At 36.8% G+C, this 18,021-nt stretch overlaps 1 protein-coding gene across 7 annotated transcripts in view; it reads right to left on the bottom strand.

Annotated features, from left to right (window-relative positions):
• Nucleotides 1–18,021, bottom strand: part of PTBP3 (polypyrimidine tract binding protein 3) — a 116,290-nt gene that overhangs the window by 42,141 nt on the left and 56,128 nt on the right. For 5 of the 7 annotated variants that reach the window (XM_046023752.1, XM_046023753.1, XM_046023756.1 and 2 more), the window contains 3 exons: nucleotides 16,162–16,331; nucleotides 11,784–11,930; nucleotides 2,958–3,122 (listed from right to left, as the gene is read on the bottom strand). In XM_046023752.1, the coding sequence (XP_045879708.1) occupies nucleotides 2,958–3,122; nucleotides 11,784–11,930; nucleotides 16,162–16,331 (482 nt within the window). The remainder of the gene's footprint in view (nucleotides 1–2,957; nucleotides 3,123–11,783; nucleotides 11,931–16,161; nucleotides 16,332–18,021) is intronic. The other 2 variants (XM_046023758.1, XM_046023757.1) reach the window with 1 other exon arrangement.

Below are 18,021 nucleotides of genomic sequence, written 5' to 3'. Positions count from 1 at the left end.
CATTAAGCACACTTCGATTTTAGAGACTCCGCACTTCCTGTTTCGACTAGATCATTATGCTACCACATGTATACATAACTTATACCCTCACATACTTCAAGCCTCTGCTCAAATGTCATATTGAAAAGCTCCCTTAGCCTTCCTCATCTGAAATAGCACTGCTCTCATCTCAGCAACTCAATCCCCTCACCATGAGCTAAAGAAAAAACACTAGCTTCAATGGATGTTAGAGAACAGTTAAGCTAAAGTATTAAAGTATAAAAAGTATAAAACATAAAAGTATAAAATAATCTGCTAATTAATTATAACAAAAGCAACAAAATCCACACTTCCATGTACTCCTTCATCACAATATTCATCACATTTTATGCTATTACTTATGAAATTATATCTTAATGGACAAGACAATAAGAGCAAAGATCAGTTTATTACCAGCATTATAGTAATGCAATTTAGTAATGCAATCAAATGCAATTTACTGGCATCTGATAATTACAGCTAACATTTCTTGAGCACTTAATATGTACCTTTCAAATATATACCTTAATATGTACACTTCTCTAGGGGCTTTAAATGCATACAAATAATAAAAAGATACAAAGAGGGTAAGTTACTTGCTCATGGTTATAGAGACAGTAAGTGACAGAGCCAAGATTCAAACCAGCTCCAGACCTTGTATCCTTAATCATTATGCTATTCTACACTTTCGTTGGCTAATGATACAAAGTGCTGGAGGAGAGGACTTAACATAATTAGAGAAAGACTGAAGAGGTAAATTTGACCTGAAAATTGAATGAGGTAGATTCAACTAAGTGACTATCTCAGGGAAGAGTGCTCCAGGCCTAAGAAATAGAAATGGACTAAGACAGGAATTAACTGGGGGAAGGGGAAACAATAAAAGGGCCAGAAAAGCTGGGGTTAAATAAGCAAAATATTAGGAAAAGAGGTTAAAGAGAAGGGGAGAGGTCTGCATATGGGAACCTGAAGGGTCTTAGTAATAAGGACTTTGGTTTTATTCCACCAGCAACAGGAATGGAGTGCAATTAGCTGAAAGGCTGAGAGTCTTACCCCAGTGGTTACTACTTAGACTCTCAGAATCACTCCTCTTCACCCTGAAAGACCCTGTGATCTTTTGGGAGAGAAACAAGATTTGTTACTGCTCCCGGTGAAACGGTAACTGGAATGATGGGACAGGACCACATGACGGTGGCTAAGTTCAAGGCTGTTTGATGGCAACGTTGACCACAGGGACAAAAACACCTTTTGTAAGTAAGATAGCAATAGCTTCAATGTTACAGTTACAAAAGCAAATGTTGCTGATGGATCACAGAGTGTTCAGTAACACTCTGGGGTAACAAGAGAAGAAAATCTACCAGAACCAAGAAGCCAATCACCTAAGCAAATGTTGAACCCTTTTAAGGAATGAGGGTGGCTATGGATAACATTGTTAGAGCCCTCCCTAAGACACATTTCACAAATGCATTTATTTAGAAAATGGCTTGCAAAAAGCTATCATAGGGAACACAGCAGGCCTAATAAATGGTATATTTTGGTATTTACATGCATGGCACAGGAACTATATCTGAGCTTTATTGCCAATTAGTACAAAGACTGTGGGAGAGTAACAACTTTTAAAGACCCCAGTTTCCTTATCAATAAAATGTGAGACTAGGATGGAATGCAATTCAATTCTTAACTACACGTGCACATATACACCCCTATGATTCTTCACTTAGTGGTGTAAATCCAAAGGTCTGGAAAACAATTAAATGATTCTGGACTGACTTGGTATCATGCTATGCAATATATATTGAGATATAAATACGAAATAAGCATGTTTTAGTGTTTTAACATTTTGATATATGGGTTGACAGGTATAATGAAATGGAATCAATATGCAGCAAAAGAGGACAAAAACCAACTGAAGGTTTTGGGCTAGCTGCCAATGTTCATGCATACAGGTTACCAAGTAACTGTACATTTTGAGGATATGTGTATATATGGAGCATTAGTTAAAAATATAACAAGCACACAAAACAAACACTGTACTTCAAATCAGGAGGCTTGAGTTCTAACTGGCTTTTCAATTATTCTTTACAATATTCAATTAATCGTGCTCGCTTTGGCAGCACATATACAATATTCAATTAATCAATTACTGGAGTCTGTTTTATCCACTATAAAATTATATAACTAAGTGAATTTCCAGTTCTTAAATTCAATATATTCATAGTAGGCCATGATTTGGTGGAGTGTCTTTTATCACAACAGTTTAGAAATATTAATGAGTAGCCTATGAAAATTACGTTGGCTATCAGTCAGTACTTAATATGATACTTCTATTTTACATATGCAGAATTATCACACACCTTTCTGAGTTTTTAAAACGAAAATACTCATATGAAAGGAGTCAAAAGAAATAAGTTATTTTCTATATCGATTTAACTTTCTAGGAATAATTATTACTAGCGGTTTTTATAGGATTTTATAATTTGTTCATTTTCATGCTTAGGTAATAAGAATTTCTTATATACCCCCTTTAAATCCAGCATTTTAGTTAGAAAAAGGAGGCTATCAAAAAGTTATCTGTAGGGTGCCTGGGAGGCTCAGTTAGTTTAAGCATCTGCCTTTGCTAGGTCATGATCTCAGGGTCTTAGAATCGAGTCCCACATCGGGCTCTCTGCTCAGTAGGCAGTCTGCTTCTCTCTCTCCCTCTGCCGCTCCCCTTGCTGGTGTTCTCTGTCAAACAAACAAATAAAGTCCTTAAAAAAATTTATCTCTAACTGATACTATTTCTCACCTGAAACAGGATGTTGGAGGCTTTTTAAAAAATTATTATTATTTAAACAAATATACCAACCAAAATCAACAACCAAAAAAATTTTAAAGATAATAAAACATCAAGGGTTATGGAGGTCACATGTGTCTCTTTTCTTAACAGTGTTATTCCACTTTACCTGATGAAGAACTTCCAGAGTAACAGGGTAAAAGAGGTTTTCAATAGTTACTCGGAGCACAGGGCTCTGCCCGGGTAGGATTGTGCCTTCATTGGTAGGAGCTCCAGGAAGGGCCAGACTTCCCGAATGGACAGCACTGACAGCCTGCAATGCAGCTTGGGCTCTCTATAAAATGATCCAAAATGAGAACTTTTAGTTACACTGAAGCACTACATGAATCCTAAAAATCAGTTGGTGTAGAGTACTATGAAGTAATATAGTTAAACAAAAATATACATATCTACTTTCTCTAGATGAACATATCCTAAATCTGTAATCAGTTAAGATTCAAAGACTTGCTTTCATATAACAATGACACAATATTTAAGAAAGGTGCTTAAATTTACTTGAGTGAGAAAAAAAACAACACATGGTGAAGAGGAAAATTTGGAGATGGATTTTTATCTCCTAATTTTTTCAAAGAGCGTGTGTGCGAACAGGGGTAGAGTGTGGGCGGAGGGAGAGAAAAGAATCCCAAGCAGACGCCACGCTGAGTGCAGAGCTGACGTGGGGCTCGATCCCTCTACCCACGAGATCATAAACAGAGCCAAAACCGAGAGTTGAATGCTCAACCAACTGAGCCACCCAGGAGCCCTTTTATTTCCTAATTTTGAAATGACAGTAAGAAAAAAAATGTGAAAGTAACATTACAGATGACTTAGAAACCACTCAAGTACCTCTTCCTTTTCCCTCCCTAAACAACTGAGTTGTTTTTTTTTTTAATATTTTTATTTATTTGACAGACAGAGGTTACAAGTAGGCAGGCAGAGAGAGAAGGAGGGGAAGCAGGCTCCCCACTGAGCAGAGAGCCTGATGCGGGGCTCGATCCCAGGACCCTGGGACCATGACCTGAGCTGAAGGCAGAGGCTTTAACCCACTGAGCCACCCAGGTGCCCCCACAACTGAGTTTTAAAACCTTTGGGTGGCATCTACTAGATGCAAATATGAAAGAGAGAACCTATAGTGGTTCAGAGAGGGTTAGGAATGCATCCCTATTGGAAGGCACCCTGGCATGAGCATCATGTGAACCCAAGCAATGTCAGGAGAACATCTGTGTGGTCGGGCTGCCTGGCAAGGGGAACATGAGCCCAAACAAGATATGAACCTTCTATGTGTGGGGGTGGCTCATTGCTAGATATAAGAACCTGAGGAACAGAAGAAGGGTACAAAAGACAACCAGAGGAGAACAGCCTGGGCAGGACTGTCAGAGCCCAAGGACAGTCAGGAAAGGGTCCACACAGTGTGGACTAATATAGTGAAGATTGTCTGAGCAAAGTGAAGACCAGAACCATGAGGGCCTGAATGGGGTAAAAAGGTAGTAATTCAATGGTGGGGCAGCCTGGCATGAGATGTAAGGGCAAAAGCAGGGTCAGGCAGATAAGCTTCTTCTCCTTTTTAGTAAGACGACAATATTTATTTATAATTAAACATTTATGGAACACTATGTGCAGGCATCATTCTAAGCACTCACTACACAAATATCTCTAATTCTCAAAACAATTTATGAGGTATGTACTATTTTTTTAAAGATTTATTTATTTGAGAGAGAGAGAAAGCAGGAGCAGGAGGAAGGGCAGGGAGAAAGGGAGAAGCAGACTCCCCACTGAGCAGGGAGCCTGATACGGGGCTTGATTCCAGGACTCTGCTATCATGACCTGAGCCGAAGGCAGATGGTTAACGGACTGAGGCACCCCTTTTTTATACTTTTAACAGCATCTTTAGGCCCTACAGACCTTTATGTATCAGGTAATGTACAAAGTGCCTAACATCCAGTTTCCAAAGAATCATCATCTTTAAGAATAGTATATGAATAATTACTTGAAAATTTTATACCATTGGTTTTCAAAACTATGCTCTTTAAAAAATTGCCATGCATATGGAAAACTGAGCATCCTAATCCTGCTTCAAACACAGCAGTTCATCTCATCTATTTCACACTAGGCTCCTCCGTAAGAGTTTATTTAGGAAAAGGGTTCTACTGCTTTCAAATCTGAAAACTGATTCAAACCTCCACTTTGAGCCTATCATTAGATGAGGGTGAGGTGGGGGTCAATTAAAAAATAAAAAGACCCAGAACTGACACAGAAGTTAGAATTAGGAGACAAGAACATTAAAGTAGCATTTCCAACTGTCCTCTCTCACACACATATACACACAAAAGGTAAGCACAGACATGGAAGATAAACTCCAACAGAGTTTCCTGTGATGATGGAAATGTTCAATATCTACACTGTCCAACATGATAGTGACTAGCCACATGTGGCTAGTGAGCACTTGAGAAGTGCCAAGTGCAACTGAGGTACTAAATTTTTTTTTTCTTTTCTTAAAGTTTATTTGTTTTTAGTAATCTCTATGCCCTATATGGACTTGAACTCACAACACTGAGATCACATGTCACATGCTCTTCCGACTGAGCCGGTCAGGCATCCTAGGTTTTGTTCTGTTTTGTTTTGTTTTTTTAAAGATTTTATTTATTTATTTGACAGAGAGAGATCATAAGTAGGCAGAGAGGCAGGCAGAGAGAGAGAGGGAAGCAGGCTCCCTGCCGAGCAAAGAGCCCGATATGGGGCTCGATCCCAGGATCCTGAGGATCATGACCTGAGCCAAAGGCAGAGGCTTAACCCACTGAGCCACCCAGGTGCCGCAGGTTTTTCATTTTTAAATGTATTTAAATTTAGCCACACATAACTGGCAACTACCATACTGAACACTACTCTGGAAAGTCTAGAGGAAGACGTCATCATAGAGAGGATCTAAGTGGAATAATGGCTTCTTCTCTTAGATTAAGGTGATTAAATCTTCATAAAAGTAAGCCTGCATAACCAAAAGTAAACTTCACCTCGCTGACTTCACTTTATTATGTCATCTTTCATTCTATCAATCTTTTTTTTTTTTTAAGATTTTATTTATTTATTTGACAGAGAGAGATCACAAATAGGCAGAGAGGCAGGCAGAGAGAGAGAGAGAGAGGAGGAAGCAGGCTCACTGCCAAGCAGAGAGCCCGACGCGGGACTCGATCCCAGGACCCTGAGATCATGACCCAAGCCGAAGGCAGAGGCTTAATCCACTGAGCCATCCAGGCACCCCTACCAATCCTTTTTATCAAACAATTCTACATATATGCTTACTGCTACTAATATTACTATTCTCGTTCTTATAGTTCCTCTTCCTTCACTCTTCCTCTTGGGAATCTGGAATACTATAATGGAGAAGTATAAGCAGCCCTGGTATATATTGTCCTAATCACTCTACAGTTCTCAATATATTCTGCATTAGTACTTCATAGTGCACTGCGTACAAAGGTCTCTGTATAGCAGGCACGCAAGAAATGTTTTTGACAATAAAAATCTGAGAAAATAATACATGAAAAGAAGACAGAATTATTTTGCAAGTAACTCTGCAGTTTCAATTTTTTTTTTTTTTTTAATTTGACAGAGAGAGATCGTAAGTAGGCAGAGAGGCAGGCAGAGAGAGTGAGAGGGAAGCAGGCTCCCTGCCGAGCAGAAAGCTCGATGTGGGACTCGATCCCAGGACCCTGAGATCATGACCTGAGCCAAAGGCAGCGGCTTAACCCACTGAGCCACCCAGGCGCCTTGCAGTTTCAATTTTTAATTAGGCAAACATTTTAAAAAATAAATAAAATGGAGTCATATTCTCCACTAAGGGCAACTGAAAAGTCAGGGGGGAAAAGGACAAATGGTTTTTTATTCTTCTTCTTCTTCTTTATTTAAGAGAGAGAGACAGAGGGAGGAAGGAGCAGGGGAGGAGTAGAGGCAGAGGGAGAAGCAGACTCTTGCTGAGCAGGGAGTCCATCAAGAGGTTTGATTCCAGAACTCTAGGATCACGATCTGAGCTGAAGGCAGAGGCTTAACCAACTGAGCCACCCAGGCACCCTGAGAAATGTTTTTTTAATATAAAGAGATTATGTCACATAGCTGACTTATGTTCTGTGTCTTTGATGCTACAATTATGAGGTAGAATTCCTATTATGGGAGTTAAGTTTTAGATTTTTTTAAAAAGATTTTACTTATTTTATTAGAGAGAGCCCACAGAAGCCGAGGAGAGAAGCAGAGGGAGAGCAGACTCCCCACTGAGGAGGGACTCTGACCAAGGGGGCTCGATTCCAGGACTCTGGGATCATGACCTGGGCCAAAGATAGACGTTTAACCCACTGAGTCACCCAGATGCCCCTTATTTTTAAATATTTTACAAACAAACTTTGTGGAATAGTTGTATTAACTATTATTTAAAGAAAACAGCAGTAGTATGATTGGAAAATCAACAAATATTTTATTGTTGTGGGGAGGGTAAATATACTTCATATAAAATTTAAATGTGCCTGGATAATGTGAAAAGGACATTTCTAAAATTGATATGGAAATGAATATGCCATAAAATGCACAGACCTTAAGTGTATAGCTTGATGATTTTTTTAGGACAACATTTTTAGGGAAAAATCCTTCCATGGTTATCTTATCAGATTTATGAATGTTCACCCACAAGGTCAAAAACGCCTGTCTATACCACAATGACTATAATTAAAAAAAATATTTCTCAAACGCTGTACCTCAAAATATGCTCTAAATTTTTAGCAGTAATTGTAGTTTAAATAAAAGGATAAAAATATTTGACATTCACCTGACCCTCTGGCAAGTAAGTCCATAGGCTGGAAAAGAAGTTATGTACATGTTTTGGGTTATCTTGTTATTCAAAGAACAAAAGATAAATGAAATAGTAATTTATCAGTTTTTTTGAGCTGTCAGAATAAAAAGACATTTGGTACATTTTATATATGCAAACAGGTACTTTCAATTCTGACTTCCACTTTGGTGCAGGACTTTGAATGAAAAACTATTATAGTTTATCAAACATCAATGCATTAAAAACTGCATGAAAGTAACAAAATAGAAAGGGCACTGGGAAGAAATCAAGGCTATCTAAGAATAAACTAGGTCATTTCGGCTGGCTTTGGTTGCCAAGCAACTGGGATTTCTCACAGTTTCCCTTTAGAATAATCCAGTCTTTAAGAGTTTTATTTAATTGTTTATTTCTTCTTCAAGACTTATACTAACATATTTAGGAATCAAACTAATAAGAAAACTTCCATGACTTATATGAAGGAAATTTAAAAGCTCTAATGAAATACAGGAGACAAATATAACTTCCTCCTCCAAAGGATGAGAGAGTAATATAAATATGTAAATTATCTTCAAATTAATCTATAAAATCAACCCAAATCCAATTTGGGAGGGGGTAAGAGTTATCAAAATAATTCTATTCTATATGAAGAAATAAATAAAATATAGCAACTAGTTGGGGGTGTCTGAGTGGTTTAGTCAATTAAATGTCTGACTCTTGATCTCTGCTCAGGTCTTGATCTCAGGGCTCTAAGTTCAAGACCTGCATGGGGCTCCATGCTAGGTATGCAGCCTACTTAAAAAAAAAAAAAAAAGATGAATCGCCAGGTTTACACACTTCACAGCACTCACGATAGCACTTACCCTCCCCAAGTGCTATCGTGAGTGCTGTGAAGTGTGTAAACCTGGCGATTCATAGACCTGTACCCCTGGGGATAAAAATACATTATATGTTTATTAAAAAAAAAAAAATTTGGAAGGGGAGGCAAACCATAAGAGACTATGGACTCTGAAAAACAACCTGAGGGTTCTGAAGGGTCAGGGGTGGGAGGTCGGGGGAACAGGTGGTGGGTAATGGGGAGGGCACGTTTTGCATGGAGCACTGGGTGTTGTGCAAAAAGAATGAATACTGTTACGCTGAAAAAAATAAATAAAATGAAATAAGTGAAAAAAAAAGATGAATGAATAATTTTTTAAAAAAGATTTTATTTATTTACTTGACAGAGAGACAGTGAGAGAGGGAACACAAGCAGGGGGAGTGGAAGAGGGAGAGGAGAAGCAGGCTTCCCACTGAGCAGGGAGCCCAACACGGGACTCCATACCAGGACCCTGGGATCATGACCTGAGCCAAAGGCAGACACTTAACCAACTGAGCCACCCAGGTGTCCCAAATTTTTAAAATACAGTAAATATCTAACAGCTGAAAAGAGACAGCCCTATTCAATAATATATTAATACTGGAGATGTCATTAGCCCTAGGGACATGGAAACAGGAATGGAGCAGAGTGGAATCCAAAAGATAGTCCGGATTAGACACTGAGTACGTGGCAAGTGAGCAGCCCACACATGAGAGTGTATCAGGGCCATGCAAGCAGAATGTGTATGCATGTCTAGAAAAGCATATATATGTATATTGTAAGTAGGGGAAAGCAAGTGTGTGGAAAACTAGAACTTGACAAAGGACAAGTTTCACATGAGTGGATAATAATAAATGGGTTATTAAAAAAAACAGTAAGGGAGAAAATGGTCACTGGGAGTTAAGAAGAAAAAAAAAGACAAAACCTATAGCTTCACTCCCCAACTCCAAATATTTCTAATAAAATAAAAATTTAAACATTAAAGTAAAAACAGCTAAAACATAAAAGTATGAGAATAAGTTAAAAAGAGTTTTAAAATGTTGCTACGCTAGGTCTTTATGAGCATGGTATCAAAATCAAAAACCATAATATAATCTTAAAGAGATCAAACTATTGCATAAAAATATTTTAAAAACTGTATTAGCAGAGACTCTTGGGTGAATCGGTTGAGAGTCTGCCTTCAGCTCAGGTCATGATCCAGGGGTCCTGGGATCAAGCCCCGAGTTGAGCTCTCTGCTCAGCAAGGAGTCTGCTTCTGCCTCTCTCTCTGGCTCATACTCTCTCCCTCTTTCTCTATCTCTGTCAAATAAATAAATAAAGTATTTTTTAAAAAAACTGTATTAGCAGACAAAACTCAGAGACAGAAAGTAGAATGGGGGCGCCCGGGTGACTCAGTGGGTTAAAGCCTTTGCCTTCGGCTCAGATCATGATCCCAGGGTCCTGGGATCGAGCCCCTCATCGGGCTCTCTGCTCAGCACAGAGTCTGCTTCCCTTCCTCTCTCTCTGCCTGCCTCTCTGCCTACTTGTGATCTCTGTCAAATAAATAAAATCTTTAAAAAAAATTGTAAATTTTATGTTATATATTTTACCAGGAAAAAACTGCATTAACAGAAATCACTATAAATTATCAAATAAATACTAAGTCAACAATAAGATGTAATTTCTCACATAGCGTATTAACAAAGACAAGAAAACTGCTTGCTCACACATTATCAGTGGCCCTGTAAGACATATTCTTTTAAAAAAGCAATCCATAAGGCCACAAATGTAAACTAATAAAATGTTAAAAAAAAAAAAAAGTTGCAAGTGTGCTAAGATACATAAGAATGTTGCTATAGTGTTTTTTGTAAAAGCAAAAAACTGGAAACAATTTCAATGTCTATTAACAAGACACTGATAGATTGTGGCAATCTTATAGAAGGGAGTATTAAGCATTCATTTAAAAATCATGAAGTAATTCTACCCTTGTTGTTATGAAACAACATCCATGACATATTACATAGAAAAAAACACCTTTCGAAACATTAGGATTTGGGGCGCCTGGGTGGCTCAGTGGGTTAAAGCCTCTGCCTTTGGCTCAGGTCATGGTCCCAGGGTCCTGGGATGATGGAGCACCACATCGGGGCTCTCTGCTCAGCAGGGAGGCTGCTTCCCCCACTCTCTCTGCCTGCCTCTCTGCCTACTTGTGATCTCTGTCTGTCAAATAAATAAATAAAATCTTTAAAAAAAAATTAGGATTCCACTGATATAAAATTATATACATAGACAATTATACATCTGAATAGAGAAGGGGTTCACACCAAACTGTTAGCAAAATGTTACCTAATTAGCTCTCTCTGGATAACTGGATTATTTTCAATGTTGTTATTGTTATTTTTCACTTTTCTAGATTGTTTCAATGTTTTACGATGAGAATGTAAGCTATTAAGAATTTATAAGTCAGATTTCATTTGAAAAAGTCTAGTATGTAAAAAAATGTAGTATCTGACATCTCAAATACTAAGTTTATATAGGTTATTATATATCGTTAATAGCTCTTAGAACAACTTACGGATTACACACAGGAAAAGTTATTGTTTTAAGAATGTGGAAAACTATAATTTAAATTTAAAGAGCTGGTGGAGTTCTTTTGCCTAGAGCAAGAATATAGGGGCCAAACTTGCTCTTAACATAGTAAAAAACCTCTTTCCTGCTTTGTGGATCAATTCTTCTACCCTTAAAGAACTTCAAATTACTACTTTAGCTACTACATATCAACCTGGAGAGACACAGAAAAAGTCAACACGAACTATATCAAAAACTGAAAAATGAGGTTAGAGATGTTGATATTCTACATTCCACGTTTATCTAGAAGGGTCAAAATATATTTAATGAATGTTTCTATATAAATTCTTATTAACATTTTAAATGTTAAATTCTGTTACTTAACATCACTACAGAAGCTTCCCTCAAATTCTTATTGCCTCTGTTATGGAGTCTGTATATTCTGTGAAAAGTTCCTTTTAGATCTGAAATTTTAAGAGACAGATAGAAATATAAGTTTTTCTTTTACTCATAAAAAGTTTCAAGGGAAAACTAACACAATTCCTAATATCAGAACTTCAAACCTATTTCTAAGTAGTACTACTTAAGCCTTCAGGTAAGAATTTACACACACAGTCTTTACTAATAAAGCATCTTAACATGAAGGAAATCACAAGATTTTTTTTCTCCTCTGAAAAACAGAAAATTAATTCTATTTTATTATACAGTGTGTTCTTGTAACTAATTTTTAAAATGCCTTTAATACTTACAGCTTGATTAGGTAGATTGTCAGTCTTAAGTTCTCTGTGATTGGAATACTGAATAAAAACAGGCTGGCTTCGAAGGTGAGGAGTGACAGGAGTGTAATAATTCACCATAGTAACCGCAGCTTCCTCAGAAGCCATTTCTAAGAAAGCCTGCAATAAACACAAGAAAACAAAGTGAAAGCTCATGTTTTTGAAAGACAGCTAAGAACTTCAATGAAAAGACTTTTGCTTCCAAGTGTATCACTGATGTTAACTGAAAACACATTTGAAAAGTTGGGTTCAATAAAGGATTTGGGACTGGGAAATTGCCAGCTGAATAAATGATTTCATGTAGTTTTTGGTTTTTCTCTTTTTTCTATTTCTCTAAAATCTAGAAATAATTAAAAAGGCAAAAATAAAGGTGAGCATCAGCACTGTAAATGGATGCTTTCGGGGGGGTTGGGATTTAATAGTTCTTTCCCAAAGAAAAATTTCCCAAAGATGAGGGGACATAATGATTTGCTCTCCTTTACCTTTTACTAAACAACTCTTTATGATACAATTAAGTTTATTATGCAATTAAAAAGAGCATGCGGGTCCAAAGGCTCAATTGTTCAAATCAGGGAAATGGGGGAACTTTCTACATTAAGTCAATATTGACTTGAGTCATTCAAGTCACTTTTTTACAGATCTGTATTAAAAAAGAGAGAGGGATGCTTGGGTGGCTCAGTTGGTTAAGAATCTGCCTTCCGGGGGCGCCTGGGTGGCTCAGTGGATTAAGCCTCTTCCTTTGACTCAGGTCATGATCTCAGGGTCCTGGGATTATGCCCCGCATCGGGCTCTCTGCTCAGCAGGGAGCCTGCTTCCCCCTCTCTCTGCCTGCCTCTCTGCCTACTTGTGATCTCTCTCTCTGTCAAATAAATAAATAAAATCTTAAAAAAAAAAAAAAATCTGCCTTCCACTCAGGTCACAATCCCAGGGTCCTAGAATCTAGTTCCGCATGGGGCTCCCTGCTTGGCAGCAAGCCTGCTTCTCCTTCTGCCTCCTGCTCCCCTGTTTGTGGGAGCTTGCGCTCCCTCCCTCTCTCTGACAAATAAATAATCCTAAAAAAAAAAAAAAAAAAAAAAAAAAAAAAAGGAAAGAAACATCAACGCCCAAAATAATATCACCCGTTATCAACCAAGACTTAATACCTAACAATTATAGTTTCAACCTCTCCCAAGAGTGGAATCTTAAACCAGTCCATCTGGAATTACCTGGTCAGCACTAGTGAGGTTATCTGCCTGACAGACCCCCCAACCATCACTAAAGGAAGGTGAACTTGCCTGACACAATTCATTCTGCTAGTAACTTCCTTGTCTCACCCATTCTCCCTATAAAAGTTTTTCATTTTGCACTGTTCTTCACAGGTCCTTTCCATCTGCTAGACGGGATGCTTCCCAATTCATGAATTGCTGAATAAAGGCCAATAAAATGTTCAAAATTTACTCAACTGAATTTCACCTTTTAATATCTGTATCTGTAATCATTGTACTCATATCAGATATTTGAAAAAGAATATAGGAAGAGCTGAGATGGAAGAAGATCCTTGGGACTTACATCTTATCTTCTATATGGCATCTTGGGGCTGTCGCCACCCTATCTTAATGGTTTGTTAGGAAGACAAATAGTAACCATTCTGACCCCTAGGAACTACCTGTAAGAACATCTCAAATTTAGGAGCACCTGGGTGGCTCAGTTGGTTAAGTGACTGCCTTCAGCTCAGGTCATGATCCTAGAGTCCCAGGATTGAGCCCCACATTGGGCCCCTTGCTCAGCAGGGAGTCTGCTTCTCCCTCTGATCTTCCTCCCTCTCCTGCTCTCTCTCATTCTCTCTCTCAAATAAATAAAAATAAAATCTTAAAAAAAAAAAAAATCTCACATTTAAAATGCAGGAAGAACCCCTGATTGAATCAATGCAAATTTCTGGTTAGACAATTCAATTCTTTTTCATTACAACAGAGTATATAATTAGCAAGTGTACAGTAACCACTTCAAATTATGCATAAAATATTTCATTTATAAAAATGTGTATTTATTAACAACAAAATTTACTTAACACAGAAAATGGCAAATATCTATAAAACAAAATACTTATTTGTTTATAGTTATATTACTTGCTAAATGTTTCTATTTGGCAAATATTAAATGTGATGCTTAACCGTATCAATCAAATGTCACAAGTGAACCAATTAAATGTTTAACAATATCTATGAAGTAGTAATGTTAGCCATGTGATAGCAGATCAAATATCATTAATCAATTCAAAATAGATAAAACTCCACCATCTTCAAGGAATAAATGTCCACACTGCAATTTAAAACCACCACCCAATTGTAACAGTAATATACTTAGTAGTTTTTCTAAGAGGTTAAAAATGATCAAGGTAATCAAAATAGCTAAATAATACTTCCTATCTGGTTTTTAATCATCTTTTCAACAAAGAATTTATAAATTGTTTGCTAATAATATTCACTCTATGGGGGAACAGTATCTTTCTGAAAACTCCTTCATAAATGCAAAGAACTAAACTCAATGTCTAACAGTCACACAAAGAAAAGCTAAACATCTTTGGAATACATGATTCTTGTTACAGAAAATTTTTCCTCGGGGCACTTGGGTGGCTCAGTGGGTTAAGCCTCTGCCTTCGGCTCAGGTCATGATCTCAGGGTCCTGGGATTGAGCCCCGCATCAGGCTCTCTGCTCAGCAGGAAGCCTGCTTCCCCGCCCCCCCCCCCCCCCCCGCCTACTTGTGATCTCTGTCAAATAAATAAATAAAATCTTTAAAAAAAAAAAAAGAAAGAAAATTTTTCCTTAAAGTATATACAACCTAAAAATTCACACACAAAAATAACTTTGTCCACATGGAGCCCAGTAAAGGAATTATTTAGGTTTTCCCAAAGTATGCAGAGAAATCCATTTTCATAATAAGGAGTGGAGAAAAAAATCAAAAGTCACTACCCACAGAAAGGCTGGTGCGGATATCCCCCAGGCTGCCCTCAACACTTTACCTCTAAGTACCAAAGGAAAGACTATACCTAGTCCTAACGGCTAGGTAGTTCCTAGTAGTTCTAACTCTCTCGCTAAAGTATATTACTAACAAAATATTTTCAAAACAGGATTTATGATCCAAAGACAAGCACTTAACATAACAGTCAGCACTACAGATAAATAACAAACCCCAAACCAGTAGTAGAGACAAAGACAAAGTGTGATCTTGCCTGCTGCTCCTCGTAACAGTTTGAAAGAATGTACAGAATATACTCCATGAAACATGATAATATACATGATACACATACATGATACATCTCACAGCCATTAGACTTGGCCACATTGGCTCTTTTAAAACTATGCAAACCATATTATTCTCAACAGTGGCAACTGAGTTAAAATAAAGATCCAAGTGCATGCACGATCTCCAAAAGATGTAAGACAGAGGTGTAAACACAACAGAAGTTGAATACTAAGACATGTTATTTAACCTCTCCAGATTTAAATAATTTCATCTGAACTAAATCGGAATGTTTATTTCGTTTACTAAAGGGCCAGAATCAGACATCTTCCAATCTCTTTCATAACCAACACATATCAATCTATTTATAAATCGGTTTATGTTTCTTAAACTTATTTATGAAAATTCTAAGAAATAGGGACTTATCACAATGTATTACACAATGTCTGGGGCCTAAATTTTTTGTCTTCTTACAGCAATGCTCAGCATAAAAGATTTTCAGGACAACCAAAAACTGGGAAAGAACTAAAGAATTCACCCTAGTGGGGTCTAAGCTGTAACAAGAAAGTAGGCAATTGTTCAAATTAACATAAAAAGTGTTATATTTTTGTCCTGGTCACCACAAAAGCAAGTTTCTTTATTCATCTTAAGAAAAACCTATTAACTTTTGAAATGAAAAAATTCTAACAGTCTCTTCTGAATTATTAAAGAAGCTATATATTAATTCTACAATTAAAATATACTACACATTTCTATAAAGATTTTAGAAAACTTAAATGTTCTTTAATTGCCAAATAAGGTATAATTTATATCCTCTCTCTCTGTGTCTTGATCTTCTGATAATCAAAGGGTATTTTCATAAACTATTCTATAACTAAGAATATAAAAGGTTTTTTGTTAAGGAAGAAAAGGCCAAGTCACTGAGTAAAAAATAATTCTATGTCCTGTGTTAATATTTTTGTTTGTTGGTTCCTGTCATGCATAAAAAAATTCTATCTATCTAAAGAACTAAAAAACTATCTAAAGAAAATGAAATCCAGAAAACATAGAAAAGTTCAAGAAAATAAAAGTCATCTTTAGCACTAATACCCAGAGATAATCACTGTGGTTCAGTCTTTAAATATTACATACCTGGCTTTTTCCTTTCAACATCAAAAGATTAGTAACTTTGCCAAATGGTAGACCTAATGATATGACCTCTGCTTCGGTGACATCACTTGGAATTTTGCGAAGATGGAGAACACGGGAAGGCGAACAGGGAGGTCTATCTCCTTTAAATTTCTTGTTGTCATTCCCATTAGCTAAAAAAATATAAGATTTTTTGAAATTACTAAAACTAATTTAAGTTGACATACTACATTAACCCTATTGTCATGTTTCATCCTGCCAACAGTTTTAGTTTTTGAAATTCAGGACACTATGGATCTGATCAGGGAAGAGAAGGACAATGGAAAACAAACCATCCACCTTCAATGAATGAATGGCTGTTTTTGGTTTTTCAGTGCAAGTATTAAATTAGTTAAAAATTCAATTCTGATTTTTAACCTCAAGGAAAAACATTAAATAAATTACATATTTATACCTCTAAATAGACAACTATTTGTTGTGAGTAGAGAACAATTTTATAATGTCTCTATGTATTTTTAAAGATATTTTTCTAATTTGTTCTAGTGCTAAATAGATAAGAACAATAACTTTTAATAAAGATTATAAAAGAAATTTTATATTTACCACATCCTGAGGGGATTTGGATTTGAACTGTATCATTATGAAAATTAAGTTTATTTCTTAGGCATTTTTATTTTTACTGATCTTTTTATGAAGTATTTTTTAGAAGCTAAATTGTTGTTTCCTAACATAATTTTATTCTTTATTATGCAACAATAGATCTTAACGTAAGCATCATCTTGTTAGAAATGTAAATTTTCAGCCCTACCCCAGACCTACTGAATCAGAACCTAGGGCTAGGACTCAGTAACCTAAGTTTTAACAAGCCCTCCATATGATTTTGGTGCAATCTGAAGTTTGAGAACCACTGCTATACAATAAACAAATCCACTAGCTGAGTTTACAGCTAAATTTTATTTAAATCCTTTTAACATTGACAATAACTAGAACTGACAAGTCTATAATGAATACTCAAATTTATGTACATAAGATTCAGAAATGTTTTTCCCCCAAAATAGCACCATGTATGACTGAATGAATGCAAATTATCTGAAAGCCGTAAGTTTCATTATAGTGTTTTTTAAAAAATTAACATATAATGTATTATTTGTTTCCGGGGTACAGGTCTGTGATTCATCAGTCTCACACAATTCACAGCACTCACCATAGCACGTATCCTCCCCAAGTCCATCACCCAGCCACCCGATTCCTCTCAACCCCCTACAGTGGGGTTGTTTGTTTGTTTGTTTTAATGCTAAATAGTACCATACTTAACACTATTAGGAGGAAAATACAATCTTCCCAAATGCCTAAAACTGTCATTTTCCAAACATTAATGGAACTCTGCAAACAAAGAACATGAAGACCACATAAAAACTATATGGCAATATTCTGTAACCATATCTGTGGCACAGAACTCACTTGCTTACAAGTGGGTAAGTTGACTTAATAACCCAAATGAGGACTCACTCCCAAATTTTCTGTTCATGAATGCAGGCAGCATCCTACCCAGACCCCAAAGACTACTAGTTCCTACAGGTCCTTACTGGCTCTGCCTGTATATAGCAAATGCCTACCAAGACCGCAAATAATAGGCAGTCAAATATTTATTGCAAATTAACCTGGGAGGAAGAAATTCTTTTCCCACCTCATAAGTACCCAGAAATATTGATTTTCTGATTACATTTTTCATGTCCACTCTCGATGTCACTAAGTTCACCTATGATCTTCTCCCTTCCACTCTGCCTTCCTCTACTCACTCTCCCTCTAGCCCCAATCAGCTCCAACTTACTAACCAAACTAAAACAGTGTATCAATCACATC

This window comes from Meles meles, chromosome 11 (assembly GCF_922984935.1).
Source record: "Meles meles chromosome 11, mMelMel3.1 paternal haplotype, whole genome shotgun sequence".
NCBI classification, from domain to species: domain Eukaryota; kingdom Metazoa; phylum Chordata; class Mammalia; order Carnivora; family Mustelidae; genus Meles; species Meles meles.
Note: the sequence above shows the minus strand (reverse complement) of the source record. Positions and strands in the feature narration are given on the sequence as shown.